This window comes from Cynocephalus volans, chromosome 1, assembly GCF_027409185.1.
Source record: "Cynocephalus volans isolate mCynVol1 chromosome 1, mCynVol1.pri, whole genome shotgun sequence".
Taxonomy (NCBI): domain Eukaryota; kingdom Metazoa; phylum Chordata; class Mammalia; order Dermoptera; family Cynocephalidae; genus Cynocephalus; species Cynocephalus volans.
The window spans coordinates 132,631,486-132,653,283 of NC_084460.1; the positions used below are offsets into that span (position 1 = coordinate 132,631,486).

General features: G+C 36.8%; 1 protein-coding gene and 1 pseudogene across 1 annotated transcript; both read right to left on the bottom strand.

The window, feature by feature from the left end:
- Positions 1 to 6,221: 6,221 nt before the first annotated feature.
- Positions 6,222 to 20,953, bottom strand: ABHD10 (abhydrolase domain containing 10, depalmitoylase). Its single transcript, XM_063113683.1, has 5 exons — positions 20,787 to 20,953; positions 16,767 to 16,950; positions 12,639 to 12,750; positions 12,113 to 12,250; positions 6,222 to 6,847 (listed from the first exon to the last, which is right to left on the bottom strand). The coding sequence occupies exons 1-5, from the start codon at positions 20,926 to 20,928 to the stop codon at positions 6,503 to 6,505; spliced, it is 921 nt and encodes a 306-aa protein (XP_062969753.1). The 5' UTR covers positions 20,929 to 20,953; the 3' UTR covers positions 6,222 to 6,502.
- On the bottom strand, positions 17,596 to 18,626 carry LOC134370822 (large ribosomal subunit protein uL3m-like; annotated as a pseudogene).
- Positions 20,954 to 21,798: the final 845 nt, after the last annotated feature.

The following is a 21,798-nucleotide window of genomic DNA, read 5'->3' on the forward strand; positions in this document are numbered from 1 at the left end:
GAGAAAAATCTCCTGCTGGCAGGGGCCTGGACTAATGAAATTTAATTACTTAGTAGATATGTGGGTGGTTTGCCTGAGAAAAGACTTGGTGGTCAATAGTTGAAGGCCTGGGAGAGAGAACTCTGTGAAAGACAGGGCGTTGTGCGAGAACAACCAGGAGTTTGTAGGAGAGAAGTAGGTTTAGAAAGACGAGGGAACAGCTAACACAGATCTGGATGCTGCACGGAATCATCAGCTGAAAAAGCAGAACTGTCTCCAGAGACTCAGAGCTTAGGGGAAGAGCTTTGAGCAGGGAAATCGTCAGTAGAATTATGGAAGTCAGTAGTTGCACCTTGGGTACTAGCAATAAAGTCAGTTCCAATCCGGGACTAAAGGAACAGAGGTCCAAACAAAACCATGTAACTTTCTCCATGGCTGGAATTGCTTTAAGGAAGACGTTGGTTTGATGTACAAAGCTAGAAGCAATTCTAAAGATGTAAGTTTGCCTTCCTTTTTTTTTTTTTTTTTTTTCCTATTTTGCAGATCTTCTGTACCCAAAGATTCCCTCCCATGTAACAGAATAACTGTGTGCTTTAAAGAATGATTGAACCCATGATTCTGGAGAGGATACAGTGGCAAAGAGGGGCCACAGAAAGGCATAGATTAGAGAGTTCAGAAATCCAGAGGAAGTCTTTAAAGAGAAAAATGCTTGATCCTTCAAGGGAGGGGTGTTGGGGGGGAGGAGCAGATGACAGTATAAATTTGTTCAATCCTGCATTTACTGAGTACCTATTAGCATTATACTTAATTTTTTCAAGAACTTTTTTTAAGGGCCTGTGTTATATATCTGAGATACAAAAATGAATGAGACATGGCAATTTAGTCTAGTAGCAAATCAAACATGTAAAACAACAATGCCAACTGAATGTCATGCTAACATGCATAAGGTACTGAGGTTGGTACAATTATACCTAAAGGAAGAGGTTAGGGAATTAAGGAAGAAGTTTATAAATGAGATAGGTGGCTTTTAGTCTTGAACGATGAGTTGGTGTTTGCCAGGTGGATGGGATGAAGCAGGAGAGGTAGAGAATGTTGCTAACAAAGGCGGTTTATTTAAGAAGGTGAAAATGTTCTAGAATCAAAAAAGCATAGGATTAAAGGGAAGAGACACACAGAAAGAAAAATGAGGCCGGAATGTCAGGCAGGCTCGAGATCAGAAAGCAAGTGCCCATGGTTAAATTTTCAGGAATTTTGAGAGCCAGTTATTAAACTCAGCCAATATTAGCAATTAAATTATATTAACTTACACTTAAATATATTACAAAAAAGGGTTAAATCTTCAAAAAGAATCATTTCCTAATTTATTTTGCTATACTTTACTAGTACCTATGTTCTTGAGGCTATTTCTGTTTATTGTTGCAATATGGGGAAAATACTATGTAATGGTGTGCTACTGGGCATTTCTTCCCGGCTTCGTATTCAGAGATGTCATGGTGGTTGAAAGAAAGTGAGCCGAGATGCCGGGTACCATTCAAGCTTTATTACAGAAAGAAATCTGCCGGGCTGTGCTCAAAATGGACAGCCCGGGGCTGCCCTGAAAATGGTGGACAGCCCCAACAATGGGTTTGTGAGAGTTTATATTAGCTTTTGGGTGCGGAATGTACGGCGGGGAGGGACCATTAGGCTGATGTAACTGGGTGGAGGACTGCACCCATGCAGAAGCGGGAAAGTTGTTTCTAAGTCAGGAGGCTTCTTGTGAAGGGAAGAGGGGAAGGGGCTTGGTGTCGGAGTGGAAGACGAGGCTGGGGGCTATTTCGTGCTGGTGCTTATTGTGTGCACAATGGTGCCAGCCATGTCCAAAATCCATCAGTGGTAGTTTGAAACCAGCCACGAGGAGAGTATTTATGCCACGAATGGTGGCAAATGCCACAAACCAGGACTCCACCCCCTGCCCCCCACCCCCCCAAAAGCCAGTTGTTATACATTTACCAGCTTTGCATGGACTTATGTGTTGTGCGAAAGAGTTCAAGCTTTCTCATAGGGAAGGAGAAACATCAGATCTGATTTGGATGAAGGAAAAAGAGACCATCAGAATGACTCACAAGTCTGACTTGCATAACAGAAATAATGGTGGTGCCATTCACTGTAAGTGGGGAGGCACAGAAAGGGGGAAAGATAATAAAACCTGGGCTTACTGCATTTGGGAGGCCCACGGTCCATCCCAGTTCATTAGGCAGTTGGTTTTATGGGTCCGGAGCTCAAGAGAAAAATGTCTATTGTAGAAATGTACTTGAATCATCTGCATACAGGTAGTTGTTAAAACCATGAACATGGGTGAGGGTGCTCAAGGTGAATAGGTAAGTAGCATGAAAAGATTGCCAAGGCCAGAACTCAAGGGAATGTTAACTTGTCAGGTGGGCTAGGAGGAGGAGCCAGCAAAGGAGCTGATGTAGCTTAACTACGGAGATGTCTAAGGATAAACAAGATCAAAACCAACCTCCTCACCAATAGTCCTTGGAGAGAGGGAGGCGGGCATATAAGCTGAGAATTTCAAAGCAGTAAGTTCTATCAAAAAGATGTAGACAAGAGTGCTGTTCAGGAGAGAGCGCAGAGGCCCCAGCAACAAAGCTCTTGGAAAAGAGAAATGGGGATGAGTCAGGACAGGATTCAGAGAAACTGACATGTGAGCTTCTTTTTTAGCAGAAGAACATTTATCTATCAGCAAAAACCTGAGAGCCCAGGAAAAGGGGAAGCCAAAATGGGAAAGGATATTTTCCTCAAAAGATACATTTGGTTTAAAAAATTGCCTGCATTTTTCTAGGGATATTCTCTAAATATACTAAAGCGTTACTTTTTTTTTTTTTTTTTTTTTAAATCAAAGCAAGTTATACATACTACACAATTATTTCTAAACTGTTACTTTGGAGCTGTATTTAAAGGGACTCTTAAAAAGATATATTTAAATTCCATGAGATTTAGTGCACATTGTTAATTCCTTTAGTATTTTTTGTTTTTCCCAAAGCTTTTTCTGAAAGCACTCCCTGCCATGCCTTCAGTGATGTGTAAAATACATGAACAGCCAGCAGTCCGAGTGCCTTATCCTTTGGACCTTCTGCATTATTTTAAGTAATAATCAGTGACATGACCCGTTGCTGTGGTTTGAATGTTCCCCCAAACTCACTAAAGCTTGACCCCCATTGTAGCAGTGTTAAGAGTGGAAAATCCAACTATGATATTTGAAAGGTGGGGCCTTTAAGACGTGATTGGATTGTGAGCGCTATGCTCTCCTGAATGGATTAATCCATTTGTGGATTAATGGGTTAATGGTTTCATGGGTTATCAGGGAGTAGACTGGAGGCATTCTAAGGAGAGCAAGTGAGCACTTAAAAATGCTCTTGCTTGGGCTCCACTTCCTTTTCTAGACAACCGTGGATTATTTGTGTCCATCAGTCTCTCACTGGACTGTATTCTGTATGAAATAAACACAAAAGCAAAAAAGGGTCTTCTACGTGTTATTGTTCCAAATGCGTTGTGCCTATTTAATCCTTATATTCTATTATCTAGGTTTATGATATGTCACAGATAAGGAAATTGAAGCTCAGAGAGGTTGAGTAAATTGCTCGAAGTCACGGAATTAATAAATGGCAAGCCAGGATCCAAACCCAAGCATGAGTCTCTGCCCTTAAACACTATGCTTTACTACCTCTACATGAGGATTCTTTAAAAAGTTCGTGAAAAAAATAGAACTAAAAGATAACACGAATCTTTCTACGAACTTTTTGAAGTACTCTTGTACATACTATGACTCTCTAATAATGTTTATTATAATTATGTTTAACCCCCGAAAACTCTCATGGGTTGAAACTCTTTCCACTTCATCTTTCTAAGCCTCATGCCTAGCAATGTCTGGGCAAAATAGGCCCTTGAGTAGCCAGTGTCATCCTCTATCAACCCACTCCAGCACTTGTGGCACACACAGGTGATTTGTATCTTTTTAAGTGATTTTTGTCCAGTATGAAAGATAATCCATGGATTACAGTTTAATTGCCTTTAAGACATTTACCAGTTTTATATTTGTATAGGAGGTCTCCAAGATCACCCCTACATTTGAATAATTGCTAGGAGGACTCACAGGACTCATCATAGCTATAATTTATTACAATGAAAGGATACAAAATAAAATCAGCAAAGGAATGTTGCTTTGCTTCCCATGGATTTGTCACCCCTTTGCCCCTGGGTGACAGAGCTGCCAAAGATTACTCAAAGCCCATCTCTTCCCAGAAGTGATAAGCCACAAAAAGGGGTTCATCTCCCAGAACCCTCAAGAGAGAGACATTTCTTCCATTTGGGAAATTAACCACAAATTGGGGTTCTCTTCCTGCATTTATTCTCCAGACCAGGAAGTTACAGGAAGAGAACACAGGTGGGGTTTTTTCTAAGTACAGTTTAAAAAGTTTAACAATAGAAGCTGGTAACATTCAGTAAGACACGCAAGGTGACCTTCCATCATGTAGTTTGCAACAAAAGCTTGATTTTAGCAAACATTCTCTTCTTAAAGCAATTTCCCAGTATCTTTACTTAACAATCAGTAACCTGTCTTTGAGCCAGCAACCTTGCTGTGTTACAATTCTTTATCTTACAACAGAAACTATAGCCTGGGGAAAATTTCCTGTCCTTTGCAAGGTCAATATTTGAAACTGCAAGGCTTTGGAAAACCAAGACCTGTGAAGTACATTTGCGTTATGCATACTCCACAGAGGAAAAAGGTACATGGTGTGAAGTCCAGGAAAACTAGGTGCAAGCTTCCAAGACGCCTATCCTAGTGGAGTCAAACAAGATGAGATTAATTCTCCGAGTTGTAACTGCACATGTGAAATGCTGCCCAGGAGGGAAGCTTGTTACAGACTCACTCAGTGCACAGGGTTTTTACTGGGAGATGGTCACACAGGCATTCTGCCTGGCACATACTAGACTCCCAGAAGGAAAGCAGGTGTTCAGCACAAACCATATTGTTGATACAGTTTAGGCTTAATGAGCTTTTTATTCCTGGAATGATGGAAGCCCCCTGAAATCCAAGTTCCCATATGCCAGCCAAAGGCCAACCTTGTAAAGAGGGTCTAAGGATAAGCAGTCAGGCCTGCTACGTTAACACTTTGTGTACAGCAGTGTTTTGTTTTTTCAGTTTTTATTCTTTTTTTTTGTGTGTACAGCAGTTTTATCCCAACATTTTTTCTTCAATGCCTACTTATATTCAGTTTCTTGAATTATTCTGAGTCAGGTTTACTACCTCTGGCTCTCCCATTAATGAGTTACATAAATCTTTGATACATTTTTATATATATTTTGTGTGTGTGTGTGTGTGTGTGTGTATATATGTCATCAACTTAAAGTTACTTTGACAAATGTAACCTAAGTAGGCTAAATAAAGTCAAGGCCTGGCCAGTTAGCTCAGTTGGTTAGAGCATGGTGTAACACTAAGGTCAAGGATTTGGATCTCCATACAGGTCAGCTGTTCCCCCAACGCTCCAAAAAAAAAAAAAAAATTCCAGCCAAAATGAATAGCTAAAATATGCCAACTCAGTAATATCAAGACTCACTAATGCATAAGCTCATTTTAGTTATTAAAAAAAAACTTTTATACTTGCATTTCATATTTTCTTACTGAGTCTCTAAACTTCAGAAAGCCTCTAATTTAGGTGGCAATTGCTTGGCTATTTGTACTTAAGGCAATATTAAATAAAAAATGGATGTTTCTGCAATAGGCAATAATATATAAAGATCAATTTCCTCTAACTTTTTCTAATCAGAATATGAAAATGCTACATCACTGTTTAAGATGAAATTCCCCATTTAAACATGCTTTAAATATGATTTAAATTCCCCATTTGATATTTAAACGCCAAACTTTAGAAATATCTCCTTTATATCACTATACAGTTTTGAGCCTTCAAAAAGTAAAACCTTAATTTTAAGTTTGAGTATAATGTGCAGTATATAAGAATCCTTATTTTTGGAACTTTATTATGTTTCAAACATTTCTCCAATCATTTCAAATTTATTTCATTAAACATTTTCCTATATTTTGTTAATTGCATTTTAAAATCAGAAATAATTTTACAAATTTCCATATACAATGTTACCAAGCAAAAAACCAAAGTATTTAAGTTGTATTAATGATTTTAAGTAGAAGAGAGCACAATCAAGAGTTGGCACAGCTAACATAAGAAAGGTAAATATCTCTTGAATAAAAAAATAGGGAACATTTTAATGAAAAAAAAATCAAGGATTGAAGGAAAGAAAAAAATTTTAAAACAGCAGCTGGTCTGTTCTTTACAATTTGTATCACTTGTGCAAATACATCATTAAACAAATATTCATCTGATATTTACAAAATACACGTAAGAGGGAAAAACCTAAAGTATCAGAGTCTTTCAATCTTGTTATCCTCTTCTGGATACATTAGTTTATACACTAACTAAATCATCTGGATACATTAGTTTATATACCAACTAAAAATGTGATACTAATTAACTATAGTTGAAAGCTTATCAATTAAGTCATCAATAGTGTAAACCAGAAGTTGGATGTCTGCTTTTTCCTTCATTCGGTGATCACTATGCTTTCGGAGGATGACATCTACATCTGTGCTGAGTACTCGGTCGGCAACCTGCATGGAAGTATGCCAAGGTACGATGTCATCCTTCATACCATGGAGCAGTCTTACAGGGCAGTTCACAGGAATAGGGCTGTGTAGCAAGCAGTGGTGTTCAGCTTCTTTTATAAAACTGTACTGAATGTGATCAAATCCTTCTTCAAAGTATTTTGATGGCACGGACCACACACCTTTCATCTCTACTTCCTTTTTCAGCTATTGGAACAAATGAGAAAAATAAAAGTATTTATGACCCTATGCCACATTACCACATGCAATAGTTTTAAATAACGTAAGGAAAGCAGTCCTTGAGTAGGACAAAGATAACAAAAGCGTAACAATAATAGTCATCAATAATTAAAAACTATATGCAAGGTACTACGACAGGTACTTTACATGTTATCTCATAACATCCCAATAATAATTATTCCATTTTTTATAAAAGATTATATTAAGGTTTAGAGAAGTTAAATATCATGTTCAAAGTTCAAAGCTAGTAACTTTTATGGATAGAATTCACACGTAGATTTATCTAACTTTATCATACAGCATCTTAAATCAGGTGTTGCTTCACCTAACTGAAGGGACATGAAGGGGGAGGAAAGTACAATAATTCCTTGGAATCAGTCCAGGTATCATTCATATTTATCAAAAATCAAATCTTAGAGTAAAAATTGTTTAGATTTCAAAATCATAAACTAAAAGTGTTGAGAAGAGAAGTAGCTAAAATGGGCGTGGGGCAGGGGAAGAAAGGGAAGAATGAAGCATAGAACTAAAAATGAAAAATAAGACAGTGGTTACTCTGGGACAATCACATGCATGGTCATGAAATTTTAGGCTGAATGTAAAAATATGTATAGTTTTTATCTTCCTGAGTCCTAGGAATAAGAAAAAGATGTGTTTTCTGCTTTAGATAACAAAAAAGTCTTCTAAATACTTACTGAAAACTGAACAATAATATCATACCTATATTTATTCCCTTCAGATAAAATATTACATATTCTTTGACTGTCTGAGAATTCCTATTTCTTAAACTACAATTTGTTTTACATTTTTTTCTAATTAAGAATTAGAGTTTTAAATAGCTTTTCTAATTAAAAATTAGAATTTTCTATAATGAGTAGTAGATACTCATTAAAGAAAACATGGGAAATACAAAAACATATAAAAAGAAATATATCACCCATAATCTTACCTCATGGATATAACAATCATTAATATTCTGGCTTATTTCTTTCCAGTATTTTTCTGTATGTGTTTGGTTTTTTTAATAAGTAATATGTAAAATATATATCTATTACATACTCATATATAGTTTTCTATGCTGACTTATTAGTATATATATTTCTGGATTTAAAAAAATTCTATAAAAATATTTTAAAGGCTGCATAATAGTCCACTATAATTGATTCTAGGGTAATTAGCTTGACCATTCCCACACTGCTGGATATTGCCATGAATATCTTTGAGCATAAAGGTTTATTTATATGTTACAAATTCCTTGGAAAGATTATCAGAACTTGAATTAAAAAAATCAAGCTGTGAATAATTTTATGGCTCTTGCAATCATATAACATGAAGGGCATTTCTGACTAGAAAAACGGGGTGGATATCTTATCAAAAATTAAAAAAAAAAAAAAAAAGGAAAGAAATGCCACATAGAACCTATTTGAAAATTTTTAAACTTAAATATTCAATAAAAATACCATAATTTTTCCATGTTTAAAATTGTTAATTTATTACAAATACAAAAAGGAAAATAAGAATTACAATCAAATATGTATAACATAAACTATGTATTTAGGCATTTTAATGTATTTTTTAAAATTCCAAAAAGATCTATTGATTCTGTGATAAAGCTATATATTTCTAAATATTTAAAATGATTTAAAATTAATGAAATTCTAAAAAAACTATAAAATATATGAATCTATACTAATATCACGGGGTTCTTGGTATTAAAAAGCAATAGTAAACCAAATGTTTAAAGCAAAAATGATCTTCAGTTACCCTTGAGCTTCCCAGTAGTGTTCCTAAAGTTGTTTGCATATTCAATAATTAAAACTTAGTTCCACTGATTATTAGTGGAAGTGGAAACTATGCTAATTACTGAGACACTGAATTAATATCTCATTTTAAGTATACCCACACCCCCCAACTAGCTGTTATGTGCCTTTAAATTGAATGAATACAGTCCATTTGAAGAACAAAATTAACTTTATGAAATGTATATGTCTCAAACCCTGAAAAACAAAAAGTTCAGAAGCAGCAAAAACAGCGTCTCCCGAAGAAAATGTATAGATAAGTATAGATACAGTATAGATAAGTTCTACACAAGAAGAAACTGAATCAAAGCAACGCAGTTCAGAAGCTTAGATTCCAAACAGTTGTGTATCCTGTCTGAGGCCCTCTAGAGTCCAAAGAAGGAGATGATGATTAGTGTCAGTTAAGAGGGAGGTCAAGTTCCTGCAAAAACAATGATAAATGCTGGACTTAATATCCCCAGGGTTACAAAAGATGGTAAAAATCTCCACTTCTGCTTCCTTGACATTTCAAAGCTGTTTATGTGGAGAAGACGAGATAGTAGTCCTAGTGTTCCTGCTCTTTCCTTATACATGCTTTTAAGTTAACAAGTTGTTAACATGCTTCTGTTAACAACTGCTTGCTTATCTGATTTAGTATTGGCAAAGATATGCCCTAATTTGCAGACTACAGATCTTCTCAGTCACTTAGAGAGTATCTACCTTATCCTCACTTTGAATGATGTGGATACACAGCTACACACAAAAAATGTACATATACAAACAACTTAAAAATGTGTTTATTCAACTCCTTTACAGTCTACCACATCCTTGAGATAATCTACCATGAGAAGCACGGTATTACTGAGTTAAGAGCATAGAGCAAAAGGCCCAAGGTTTAGATGCACAAAAAGGCAATAGCAGGAAAAACATGAAGACACTAAGCAACTGTCTATGAGAAATGACCAAGAAAGTGAAAAAAATTCAGAAATAAAAGCATGAGGAAGACCACCTTTGTAATTTTAACCCTGACAGGAGATAATTTAGGAAATCTGACTACCCAGACAATGCTATTTCTTAAGGAGCTTAGAAGAACAACATGAACTAAGAATAAACTTAAACAGATGACATACAGCACAGGTGTCAATGCAGAACTGGGGGCAAAAGTCAGTGATATTCTACTATTCAACATGACAGTAGTCCCCACTTATCTTCAGGGGATATGTTCTAAGACCCCCAGTGGATGCTCATAACCATGAATAGCACTGAACGCTATATATTTGGTTCTATGTTTTTTTCTATACATACACACACGATAGTTTAATTTATAAATCAGGCACAGTAAGAGATTAAGAACAATAACTAATAAGCAGAACAGTGACAACAATACACTGTAATAAAAGTTATGTGAATGTGGTTTCTCTCTCTCTCAAATATCTTAATATTTTGGACCACGGTTGGCAGTGGGTAACTGAAACTGCAGAAAACAAAACTGTGGATAAAGGGGACTTCTGTACTTCTGGGTTTTTCCTTCTTTTTATTTCTTTCCCTCCTCGTCCTCTTCCTCCATTCTCTAGAGGAGTGGTTCTCAAACTTCATGAGGAGCTCGTTAAACACAGACTTCTAGGCCATGCCTCCTGTTTCTGATTCAGGATAAAGCTCAAAAATCTGTGTTTCTAACAAGTTCTTGGATGATGCTCATGCTGGGGGCATGGGGACCGTACTTTTTGAACCACTGCTCTAGGCTGTTTTTCTTTCTTTTTCTTAAATGAATTATTATTCAGTCACTGTTTTTTTTCTTTAATTTCTATGCCTCAAGCCTGACAGGATCTTAGTCCCATAGGTGAAATTATTTATTTATTTTTCTTTTCTTTTTAAGATTTTCTTCCACAGGTGAAATTTAGACCACTCAAGAAAAAAGTCCAAGAAGAACTTAATTGACTGCAAAACAAACAAAAAGAATACACAAAAATAAACAGCTATTACTGTTTATCTTTTCAGACAACTGAAATGCTTAAACATATGTTCAATAACAGAGTATAATAAACTAATTACCTTCCCAGCTGTTGGGAAAGTGAAGGAAAATGGTCAGAGCCCCTCAGATGTTCAGAATCTTGCCAAGCATTTGATATAGATATGCACAAGCCTGGGTGCTCCTTGGTTATTGTCTAATGTAATTGCACATGTGTACCCAGATGCCCAGGGTTATGGACTTAAGTATAAAGGATGAGTGGCTCTGATCCACAGTGCCCCCCCGTCCCTGGGATGGCCCCAGGGGGAGGGGGGACCCATGGGGAGGCTGCTACTGCTGCTGGAGGCTGTTGCTGCAAGCTGTTGCTACTGTTGCCAGTGTCCCCAGGACCCTCCGATAGGCCGCCACTGCTGCTGCTAGAGGCAGCTGTAAGCTGCTGCTGCTGCTGCTGAGGACTGAGCTCATGTTGTCTGCCAATGGCTCCCAGAATCTTTCCCAATTACCTAGCGTGGACCTGCGTGTGAGGGGTCTGGTGACCCGGCCTGGCATGTGAGGGGCCTGGGGACCCAGTCTGTACAATGGGTTGGAAGGGTCTGAGCCCTGGCTCTGACAATATAAATGGAAGCTTAGTATAACTAAAATAATGAAATATTTAGGCTTTAGTTATGATTTGCCTTACTCGACAACTGGAGCAGTCATGTAGCTTGACAACTGGCTACGTTGGCAGGATTCCGACATTAGCCCTAGCTTTACACCAGTTATTTCAAAAACCTCATTTATACCATGATTTGCTGAAGAACATGCTAATAATAAAAAGTATTTTTTAATTTTTTTTGGTGGCAGGTGGGTATGGGGATCTGAACCTTGACCTTAGTGTTATAACACCAAGCTCTAACAAACTGAACTAACCAGCCAGCCCAGTTCTTTTTTCAATGAGAATTAGGAGTAGAAAAAGAATGCTAACTAAATATCTAAGCCAGGAATGGTAAATTTCATCTCTTGTGTCCTAACTTTGATTGACTGATAATGTCTCTCTGGGGAGCTCTGTTGAGAGGATCTGAGGGTACTTTCAGGCTTTAAAAAAAAAAAAAAAAGTCTAACAGTTAAGAATAAGAGGCACAAACAGAGATCACAACGTACGAGGGTACTTCAAAAAGTTCATGGAAAAATACACTCTAAAGATAATATGAATCTTTCCATGAATTTTTTGAAGACCCCTCATACAATCCAAATAAGTAAATGTGATTAATACAAATGTTGGCAAAAAGATAAATTTCAAAGTGTGGTATTATTCATGTGGCTCAAATATTTGGCAGAATGATTTGAAGAGACCATGAAGGAAGGGAAACCTCAAGCAGCTCAGACAAAAGATGTGCCAACATAGTAAGTCAAAGAACAGTGGACACATGAACAAATATTCAACGAAAGAGGGATTAGAAGAATAATAGAGGATATACACTAAGGTTGCCAGAGTGACTTATGACTTACCTCAACAGGAAGCTGATTAAACTGTGTCACTATGTTATCTGCAGCTGTGGCTACACCAATAAGAGCTACAACCTTTTCTGGTCGTGCAATTGCAGCATGAAGCATAAGCCATCCGCCAAGGCTAGCTCCGACTAATATCTAAAAATAAAAATATATATAGTTTTAAAAAAGAATTTCTTTTCCTTTTCTGTGAGGTCAGTGAATAATTTAATAAAAATATATGTACTTTTTTTCTTTTATATCTATGTAGCTCCCAGACTTTTTGGCACAAAGTAGAGCTCAATTATGATTAACTTCTTGTTAAAGTATTAAGTCTATAACATAGGATAAATTATGAAAATAAAGTAAAATTTGCACAATAAAAAGTAAAATGCTACTTATTAGAAAGTGAAAATGATGGAATAGTTTAAATATCAAAATTGACTGTTACACATTTAAAATATTAAATAAATTTTCATATCTAAAGAAACAGCTCAAACATCTTTAGGTTACAGTAATTATCATCATATTTAACAAAAACTGTCACCTGTGGTCCTACTGCTAAGTCATCAATTATAGAAAGAACATCTTTTCTCCATTTCCCCACTGTGCTTTCTTGTAAGTTACCATCTGAACTTCCAACTCCTGAGTAATCAAACCTAGAAAAACAGAAAAAAATATATCTGTATCTAAATATCTACATATCTATCTATGTATTTGTTCCTTTAATTTTTAAGAAAGGTAGCACATTCCTTATTATTACAATGGCTACAATATAGTAAAACATCACAGTCAATACATACTTCAGCAAATCCTATAGGCTTAACCTTCGATTATCTCCTATATCCAATCACTTTCTCACTTCCTCCACTCCTATCAGCCTGGTCCAAGTCATTATCGGCTCTAGAATGGACTAATTAAATAGTCTCCTAACAAGTCTCCACATTTACATTTTTCATCCTCACAGTCTATTCCCAACATAGTAGTCACAGTAATCTTTGAAAAACAAAAGCCATGTCTTGTACAAATCCTCCAAAGGCATTCTATAATCTTTAATAAAATCTTTACCATACGAAGTATGTCAAAAGGTTCATGAAAGGATTTGTATTTTTAATTCCATTTTTTTTCCCCATTTTTCTTTCTGAAGTACCCTCGTACTTCGGTGCCTGACCACCTCTCTGATCTCATTTCTTATTATTCTCTCTTTCTCACTCCCCAATAGTAACCTCACTTTCCTTCTGTGTCAGCTGGCCAGTATGAGGATCCGAACCCATGACTTTCACGTTGTAAGGCTGTGCTCTAAACAACTGAGCGAACTGGCCAGCTCTCTCCCATTCTTTCTTGAAGTTAAAGGAAACACCATCCATATTCCTGCCTCATCAGCTCTTCCCTCTACATGGAATACTCTACCTCCAGATATCCACTTAGATTGCTCCCTCCTTCATTCAGGTTTTTGCCTCAAATGCTACATCCCAGGAAAGCCTTCTCTGACCATTCAGTCATTAAAATTGTGCTTCTTTCATCATCCTCTGTTTCCTTACTCTATTTTCTTCAGAGCACTTACTACTACTTGACATACAAGATATTTGATTACTTGTTTGTGGTCTGTCTTCCACACTAGAATGAAAGCTCCACATGGGCAGAACAAACTGTTTTGTTCACCACTGTTTTCCCAGTGCCTAGATGAGTTTCTTTTAAGTGGTAAGTGCTTAGTATATATTTACTGAATTAATAAAAGCAAACGAGACCAGAATCAAATTCATCACCACCAACCCGTCTACTTCTTCTGAATTCTTAGTTATCCAGGCTCAAAGTCTGTTTGATCTGTGAATTTTACCTCTCCTTCAAGGTTCCAATACAATAAATCATGATGTATATATCATGTGTTTAGATTACTCTAAACCACACTCCCAATTCTCAACTAAGCCCTCTCATAACTTTGAGTCTTTGCAAGCTGTTCTGCTGCCTAGAATGTCTTCTTTGCTCACCCAAACTCCTAGTCATCCTTTAAGTCATGTCACTTCCTTTGAGGAATTTTCCTTGACATACATGCCCTGTTTAGTGCCAGTCACTTTCTTTCTTTCCTATGTACTCAATTAACACTTTTCATATTGTGTATTGTAATCAAGTTTTAAATATTTGTCTCCCTCTGACTAGAATGTCAATTCCTAGCTAGGCTTAGAAACCTCACACACTGAGGAAAACTGAATCTATTAAATGAATAGAATTGAAAAGAAAAAGTAAAAGAATTACTTTATTCAAGTATCAAGCTTTCTTTTTTTTTCTGATTCTTAAAATCTAGCAAAAACTAATGAGTCCCCATGTTTTTATATAAAATAATATATACATGATATATAGCATATGTATATTTCCTTAGAGATAAGGGATTTATAAATGATGGAAGGTAAAAGAAGTTTTCTTTAGGTTTAAAGTAAAATGATCTTGGATCCTTGGGAAATAGAACAAGGAACTTGCTGTAGTCTTAATCACAGTTATTGTTTCTTTCCAATTCAGGGTATGTAGTGTAGAAGACTGACCAGGGAGAAGAGAAGAGAAAGACACCCTAATTCTCCTTTCCCCCCTTCTTGGTGGGCAATTGGATATCATTACTTGCTGCATCTTTTACAGTTGCCTTCTAAATATATGGTGAGGATGTAAAACGCTTGTAGAGCCCCTTCATGAAAGAAAATATAAACATTTAGTGATGCTAAGAAGTTACAAGTAAAAAAAATACAGTTCACTCTTGCTGAACCCTAATCCAGAAACAAAGATAATTCAAGCACATTCAGCACTTTAAGACTTTTAAACAGTAATACAACTGAGTCCTAGCAGTCTCAATACTCTGGGTCATAGTCCCAAATTTAAAATTCTATTAGAAATAACTATGAAAGAATATCAGCCTTAAAACAATGTTACATTCCTGAGCTCTGACAACATCTTATTTTAGGCATGGTAATAGAACATTAATAAACAATTTTCACACAGCCATATGTACCATTTCTTATACAATATAGAAATCATTTCATCATTCAAAATCTAAATTTTACAGCAAAACTCACAACAAAAGTAAACTGGGAAATTGGAGAATATGTATATAGAAGATAAAATCTCTTATAATAAACTAAAATGCAATCAATAGTTAATAGTAACTAGACTGAATGAAGTTTGATAAGAGCAAATAAAAGGGACTTGTTCAAATTAAAAATTTGCAGTGAAGGGCTATTTATAAAGGCTTACTTATATAATACACTTTTAAATGCTGAAAACCTACATTATATCTTACAAGGAGACAGGAACCGGTTATAGTTCTCCTGGTCTCAATTGAAATTCAAGAATCTGTAAAATGGCGATTTCTTGATTCAAATTCATTCAGGGACAAAAAAGGAGAATGACAGCATTATTTCTGATATTATAATGTTCTGCTTAGGGTAATCCCCCTCCCTGGACAGCATTTCTCTCCTACCCAAATCTTAACTATTCTTCAGTGTTCCTTTATAAAAGTCTTTTCTACCTACTTCAACCCCCAGTTTTCTTTCTCTCATGTTATGTAATTAAGTATACTGTTCTTTTGACACCTAATCACATTTTGATGAGTACTTTTGCCTAATTTTTCATATGCATTTTATCTTGTGTTTCTCACCCTGACTGAAAGATCCTTAAGGGCAAGTACTATGTTTTATAATTCTTTGTACATTACATAGCACCCAGTAGAGTGCTAGAGAGTCTATTTCCAAAAGATATTCCAGACTTCAGGATAACAAATCAGAATAGATTTTAAGAGTTCTGAGCATGGAAATGAAATAATTCAGTTATTTTGATTTAAAAAAAGAGACTAAATCCATATAATTGACATAACTTTGACTAGTATATCGAACAAATAAAGTCTAAATGTTTTATATATAGTTATATTTTCTATAACTTTTTTTTTTTTCTGGCAGCTGGCCAAAATAGGGATCAAACCCTGGATCTTGGTGTTATCAGTACCATGCTATAACCAAGTGAGCTAACTGGCCAGCCCTATTTTCTAGAATTACTGAATGAAGATTAGTGAAACTACTCTTCTAAAAATTCAGATTTTTAGGCTTAGTGCTAGGAAGAAAACTCAGAAATTATCTTTAGCCCAATCTTTTTTTTTTTTTTTTGATGATAAAATTAGGTCCAGTGTTTATTAACTGACCTTGTCTTGACACAGCTATTGCTAAAATTGATTCTAAAACCCATGTTTCTTGAATTCCAGGCCAATGCTCTTTCTACTAAACCATACTATCTCTTCTGAAAATCTAAATAAATGACTGTTATAGGTAAACAAACTTAATAATAACAATGTAAACAAGTTCCCAATGGGAAACCATAATATAACTACAAGAGATTAGGAGAAAGCCAACTAGTATATCTGTTTGTTGTCTCACAGATTATTTTATCTAAAGAGTTTAGTTACCACTAGTTCCCTTGAGATGTCCTTTCCTCCCAGCATCATCAGGTGGCAAGGCCTTTAAAAAGGTCTTTTAAAGGTTGCTTTTACAATGACCCTAAATCTCGAGATAAAATTTACAGGCCATTAAAATAAATTAACCTATAAAAATGCTGGCATTTACTTCAATTGGTTAGAACAGAAGTAATTCTCCATTGTCAAGCTAAATGGTAGCAATACTTTCTCTGAAAGTGTTGTTCCTACCTTATATAGGCGTGCCCTAGAGATTTACAAAACTCCTCAATTGCCAATGCTTTTGTACCATTCATATTAGAACGATAGCCAGGGATGAAGATAATTCCTGGACTTTTCCCTTTTAGTCTCTTATAAGCCAGGTTTGGAAGGTCTGGTCGATTAAGGAAAGAGAATAATGTCTTTTGCCTGAAAGCTAAACAAAGAACATAAAACATAAACAGTTTGCAAATACAGTTTTTGAAAAACCGTATATATTTTCAATCTCAATTTCTTAACTCATTGAATTAATGTTAAATACTATTTCCATTTAATACGAAAAACAAAAGCAGATTCAAAGTACTAAATTAACAAGTCTGTGCACAAGATCTTTAGTTTTAAAATCGTGGCAAAATTGGTACCTTCTTTGAGCAATATCCAATCTCCCCCCCGCCCCAGGAAATGGTTTCTTTCATCCAAATAAGTTGCATCATAGTCCCTATATGGTTTCACATCACCCCTTCATGAAGATTGACAAATCTTTGATAAAAGTTAAATTTATAAACACATAAGATAACTTGGGAAATGTGTAGTAAAAAAGAATGAAGTTCACAAATTACAAATATTTCACTAATATGAAAATTGCCAATTCTATCAAATCCAATTTACTTGACTGATTTGTTTAATGCAGTAATTTTTCGAACAAAATTCAATTAAAGGATGAGTCATATATTTATGCCCTTGACAGAGATAAGAAATGTGGAGTTGTGACTAAGAAAGGAGAATATAATTCCTGGCTATATTATTGTTCTGGCTCACCAAAGTTCACAGAGCATGTAAGGGTCTGCCATGTTCAGTGATGTTAGGCAAATGTAATAGAAGGCACAGTGGGCTGACACACACATTTTCGTCATACGAATCTTCTGTTAGTTCCTCTTCATCTCCATCAGGAAAACATGTAGGGAATGGTAGACGTTTACAGAAATCCTTATAAGCAGACAGCTTAGAATCTCTGAACTTTACTAAGTAATTTTTATGTCTAGGTACAGACTCATTTACATGGATTATACTGTGCTTTGTGTTTATTCTCCACATCTTCAGTCCATACACTATCCTAGCTACGTTTCCCATTTGTCCAGGCATTTTAGCTCCAGGACAGACTCTGGAAACACCACCAGTTGAAATAGCTCCAGGTCTCCCATTTTTGTTTGGCCACGAGTTGCAAGCTGGTCTTTAAATCCCCATCTTTTCATGACGCCTTGAAAACCTTTACCAATAGTTTTGGCTGTGACATCCACATACTGTCCTGGATGAAAGTGAGCAGCATAAAGAGCACTGCCTGGCTTAATTACAGCATTACCTGTTTCATGAAAGATTTTAACTTTCCGTTTTGGTGGCAATCCAAGTCCTCGGTAAAATTCCAATACAGATGTAGGTTTGCAAAAACATGATAGTTTTTCCTCCTACAGTTAGTGCTGCCATTTTTCCATTATGGTTTTCCTTCAAAATACACTTTAGGACATGACAGTTTCATAACAGAAGTAATATGACCAATGCTTTTGACCATCTTTGGTCCGTAAAGGCATCATGCCCAGCATCAGTGCAATAATGCCAAACCTGTTTCCCAAGAATGTATAAGCCATGGTTCATCTTTCAGAGGACATAGTTTACTTGCTAATTGGGCTTTATTTTCATCAGAGACCAACTGCTTAACAAATGGAATATTTTCTTCAGAAAGATGCTCATCCCACCAAGTACCACTCTTATCATGGAGACTTCTAACAAAAAGCCAGATGTTTGTTCTATTCCTAAGTCTGGAGCAGCACCCAGGCCACCCACACCTCAACTCAGCACTTGGGCGCTGGCCTATACCAGCAGCCTCTAACCCCACATGGAGAGGCTGGGGAAGCCTTGGCTTGAGACACACCTGGGTGTCCCAACGCTCAAGAGTGTCCCCACGCCACTGCCACAAGTTTGCAGCAGTCCTGGTGGAACTGTCGCACTGGCTGTCTGCCAATTAATCTTGAGTCTTCCAAAACACACAAATAGAAATTTCAAGGTAATAAAAGACAGAAACTTGTCAAAAAACATCTTCCTGTTTCCACTATATCATCTATCCTAAACAGTACCAATCAACATTCAGATTTAGTTCCACTAGTTTCAGCTCTCTTGTGAAATTGTTGATCTTCTTTTTAATTTTTTAAATGTTTGAGGAATTTTACATCTGTTTTTTCTGAGTATGGGAGGGTATGGAACAAACAGGTTTGGTCTGCCCTTGGGAAACTGTTTCAATTATAATTTTATATCAGCAGAGGTGGGCTCAAGGAGCAATTTCTTTATAGATAACCTTATATAACATAAACGTATCATTTTGGAAAAAGAGTTCTCACAGAACTCTGTAATCACTATTTTTTTGGGGGGGAGGGGCTGGCCAGTGCAGGGATCTAAACCCTTGACCTCGGTGTTATCAGCACCATGCTCTCTCCAGTGACCTAACTGACCATCCCAATCACTGTGTACTTTATTTGTTGGTATGGCTTTCTGTGAATGGTACTCATAGATCTTAGCATAATTTAAGTACAACAGTACAATCGGTGAACTTTACAAGGTTACTCCATTTTGTTTTAAAATTTTTTTCCCTAATGTAAAATCAATACTTGCCCTTAAAAAAAAAAGTAGAAAGTCATTTATAATCACACCGCCTCTCTCTAAAGACGTTAGGTTGTGCACTTAGTCTTTTTCTGGACTAACAAATCTTTTTTTTTTTTTAATGTTAAATGAAGCCTTCCTCCACTTTCTTGTGGCTAATGAAAATTTCTGTCTCTTCCATGTGTGTTCTCAAGTTTTCCCCATTTGGGATTTGAGATGTTGCTTTTTAAAAAACTTAATTGAAGGCCTTAAACCTATCCTTTTTACATATAAGCCTGTTTAAAAGTTTCAATGTATAAAGAAACGTACCAAATTTAAAACTTCTGATGAAAACAGGGTTAGTAAGGGCCAGTTATGCAGGGTGGCAGGTAGCATCAGCAAAAATGTTCATTTCCTCGTCTGAGCATTCAAAAATCCTTTCTATCCTCTTTCAGATATTACCTCCCAACACAGGAATTTCCCCTGAGGCAATTATAATTTATTTAATGTTGGCGAGTTATACGTGGGCAGAGCCTTAACATTATATCCATAAATCATCTTTGTACTATAAGGATTGGTGCATAAGTGCTCAACGAATGTTTGCTAAATAGATGAAAGAATATTATACTCTGGTTAATGAATTGACACTCTATACTTTACTAGGAGTATTTATGTACATGACTTTTGGCTGTGTACAATTAAATTGATTAGGTAAGTTTAGAGTTTTAAACTTGAAACAAAGGGTCTCTGCAATGACGTTAATTACCATTCCAAGCACCATGCATCTGATGGCTGTGTGGCAAGGATGTGAAACACACAAAAACAAAAAAAATTAAACGATATCATTGAAAACCAAACTACACTCATACACACACACACACACACACACACACACGCGAGGTTCCCTGATTTTGGGTCCAAATTTTAGGTGACTTTGTACAATAATGATTATGGTTCTTTCACATCAAGAAGACAAAACTAGAAATTAGATCTGATGAGGACATCTCTTTTTACAAAGACCATGCCTCATACTGCAAGTTCCTTCAAATCAAGGAAAGGCAGGTCTAAGGATTTTAACAGTCACGATCTGTAAACTCCTGGGAGGATCTAATAATCAAATGCATTAAATGCACATCTTAACTTTTTCCTAGTGGTGGCATTTAATGCAGAGGAGGCAGGAGGAGAGCAGGAGTTCCTTAAATTGCAGAGCGAAAGATGCAAGGGCCCAGGCTGCCCAGAATGCACAGGGCAGCGGCAGAACTCTTCTCAAAGCTTTCACCGGAATTACACCAAGAGCCTAGAACTGGGGTGCTGAGAAAGAGGAAAGAGCATTTTTGAATGGGATGCTAAAAATACATTACAGGAACTGACGGAACCCGGGAAATTCAAAATAATGCGTCCTACTCCCGCCTTTCGGACACTGACCTGGGAGCCACCGTGGCGCTCGCTGGGGCTTCCGTGCAAGTAACGCGCTGAGGCCACGGTGGGGGCCGAAGGATACGGATGCCCAGCCCCAGCTCCGACAAGGTACCCAAGCCGCCACAGCGGCCGTGCCCACACCCGCCATCTTCCCAGCTGCCCCTGCGCCCCGCAGTCCTAGAGGCGCGAACGACGCACAGGAACGGAGGCTGCGCATGCGCCTCCTGCTGCAAGGCAGAACTTGCTAAAGAGCACCTCGGGAGATTGTCAATTCGCGGAGACCGCACATGCGCAGTGTCGTCGCTCTTGCTACCCTTTGCTGTTGTGCTCTTGGTTCTCCTTTTAGAAGTTTTTTGTTTGTTGCAGTTTGGAATGTTTTCTGTGGTCTCGGGACGATGCTTTCTCAGCGAGCCGATGCTCCAGGAAGCTTAGAGAGAAACCATATCTAACGTTCCTAGATAGGAAATCATCTCATCATCCCGAGGACACTAGGGAGCGGAAAAATAAAATGCTAGGCTTGCTGCGTCACAAGTCCCTGACAGCAGGACATTTTCAGCCTGTACCAGAAATGCTTCCACGAGCTGATCTTGATCTTGCGTGTATAAATACCTGCAGTAGGACGGGGCATTCGCCGCTTTTCATTCGTGGTTTTTGTTCTAATTCTTTATATGCCTGACTACTGAATTATCGAATTATCTTGACCCCTACCTCATGCTCTATGCAAAAATAAATGTCAGTAGATAATCTCAAAAGAAGAATAAAACTGAAGATAAAATAAGTTTTAGGATAATATTTCATAGTCCAGTAGAAGGTACTTTCTTAAGATTTGAAACCCCAAAATCATTTAAAAAAGAAAAAAAAGGGACTGTATACAAATTTATACTTTTCTAATGGCAAAAGATGCCTGAAGTCAAATGACAGCCTAGAAAAACAGATTCACAACATAGAGACACTAATACTTCCATTCGGCCCGCTCCTAGAAGAAAAAATATCATTCCAGTAAAACTGGCCAACAGCT

What these genes read in the sequence shown, in the direction of transcription:
- ABHD10 (XM_063113683.1), bottom strand. Translation starts at nt 20,928, where the DNA reads ATGGCGGGTGTGGGCACGGCCGCTGTGGCGGCTTGGGTACCTTGTCGG. An exon ending in AGCGCCACGGTGGCTCCCAG is followed by an intron (nt 16,951 to 20,786) that starts GTCAGTGTCCGA and finishes TTCTTTGTTTAG; the next exon opens with CTTTCAGGCAAAAGACATTA. An exon ending in ACTTAGCAGTAGGACCACAG is followed by an intron (nt 12,251 to 12,638) that starts GTGACAGTTTTT and finishes TTTTATTTTTAG; the next exon opens with ATATTAGTCGGAGCTAGCCT.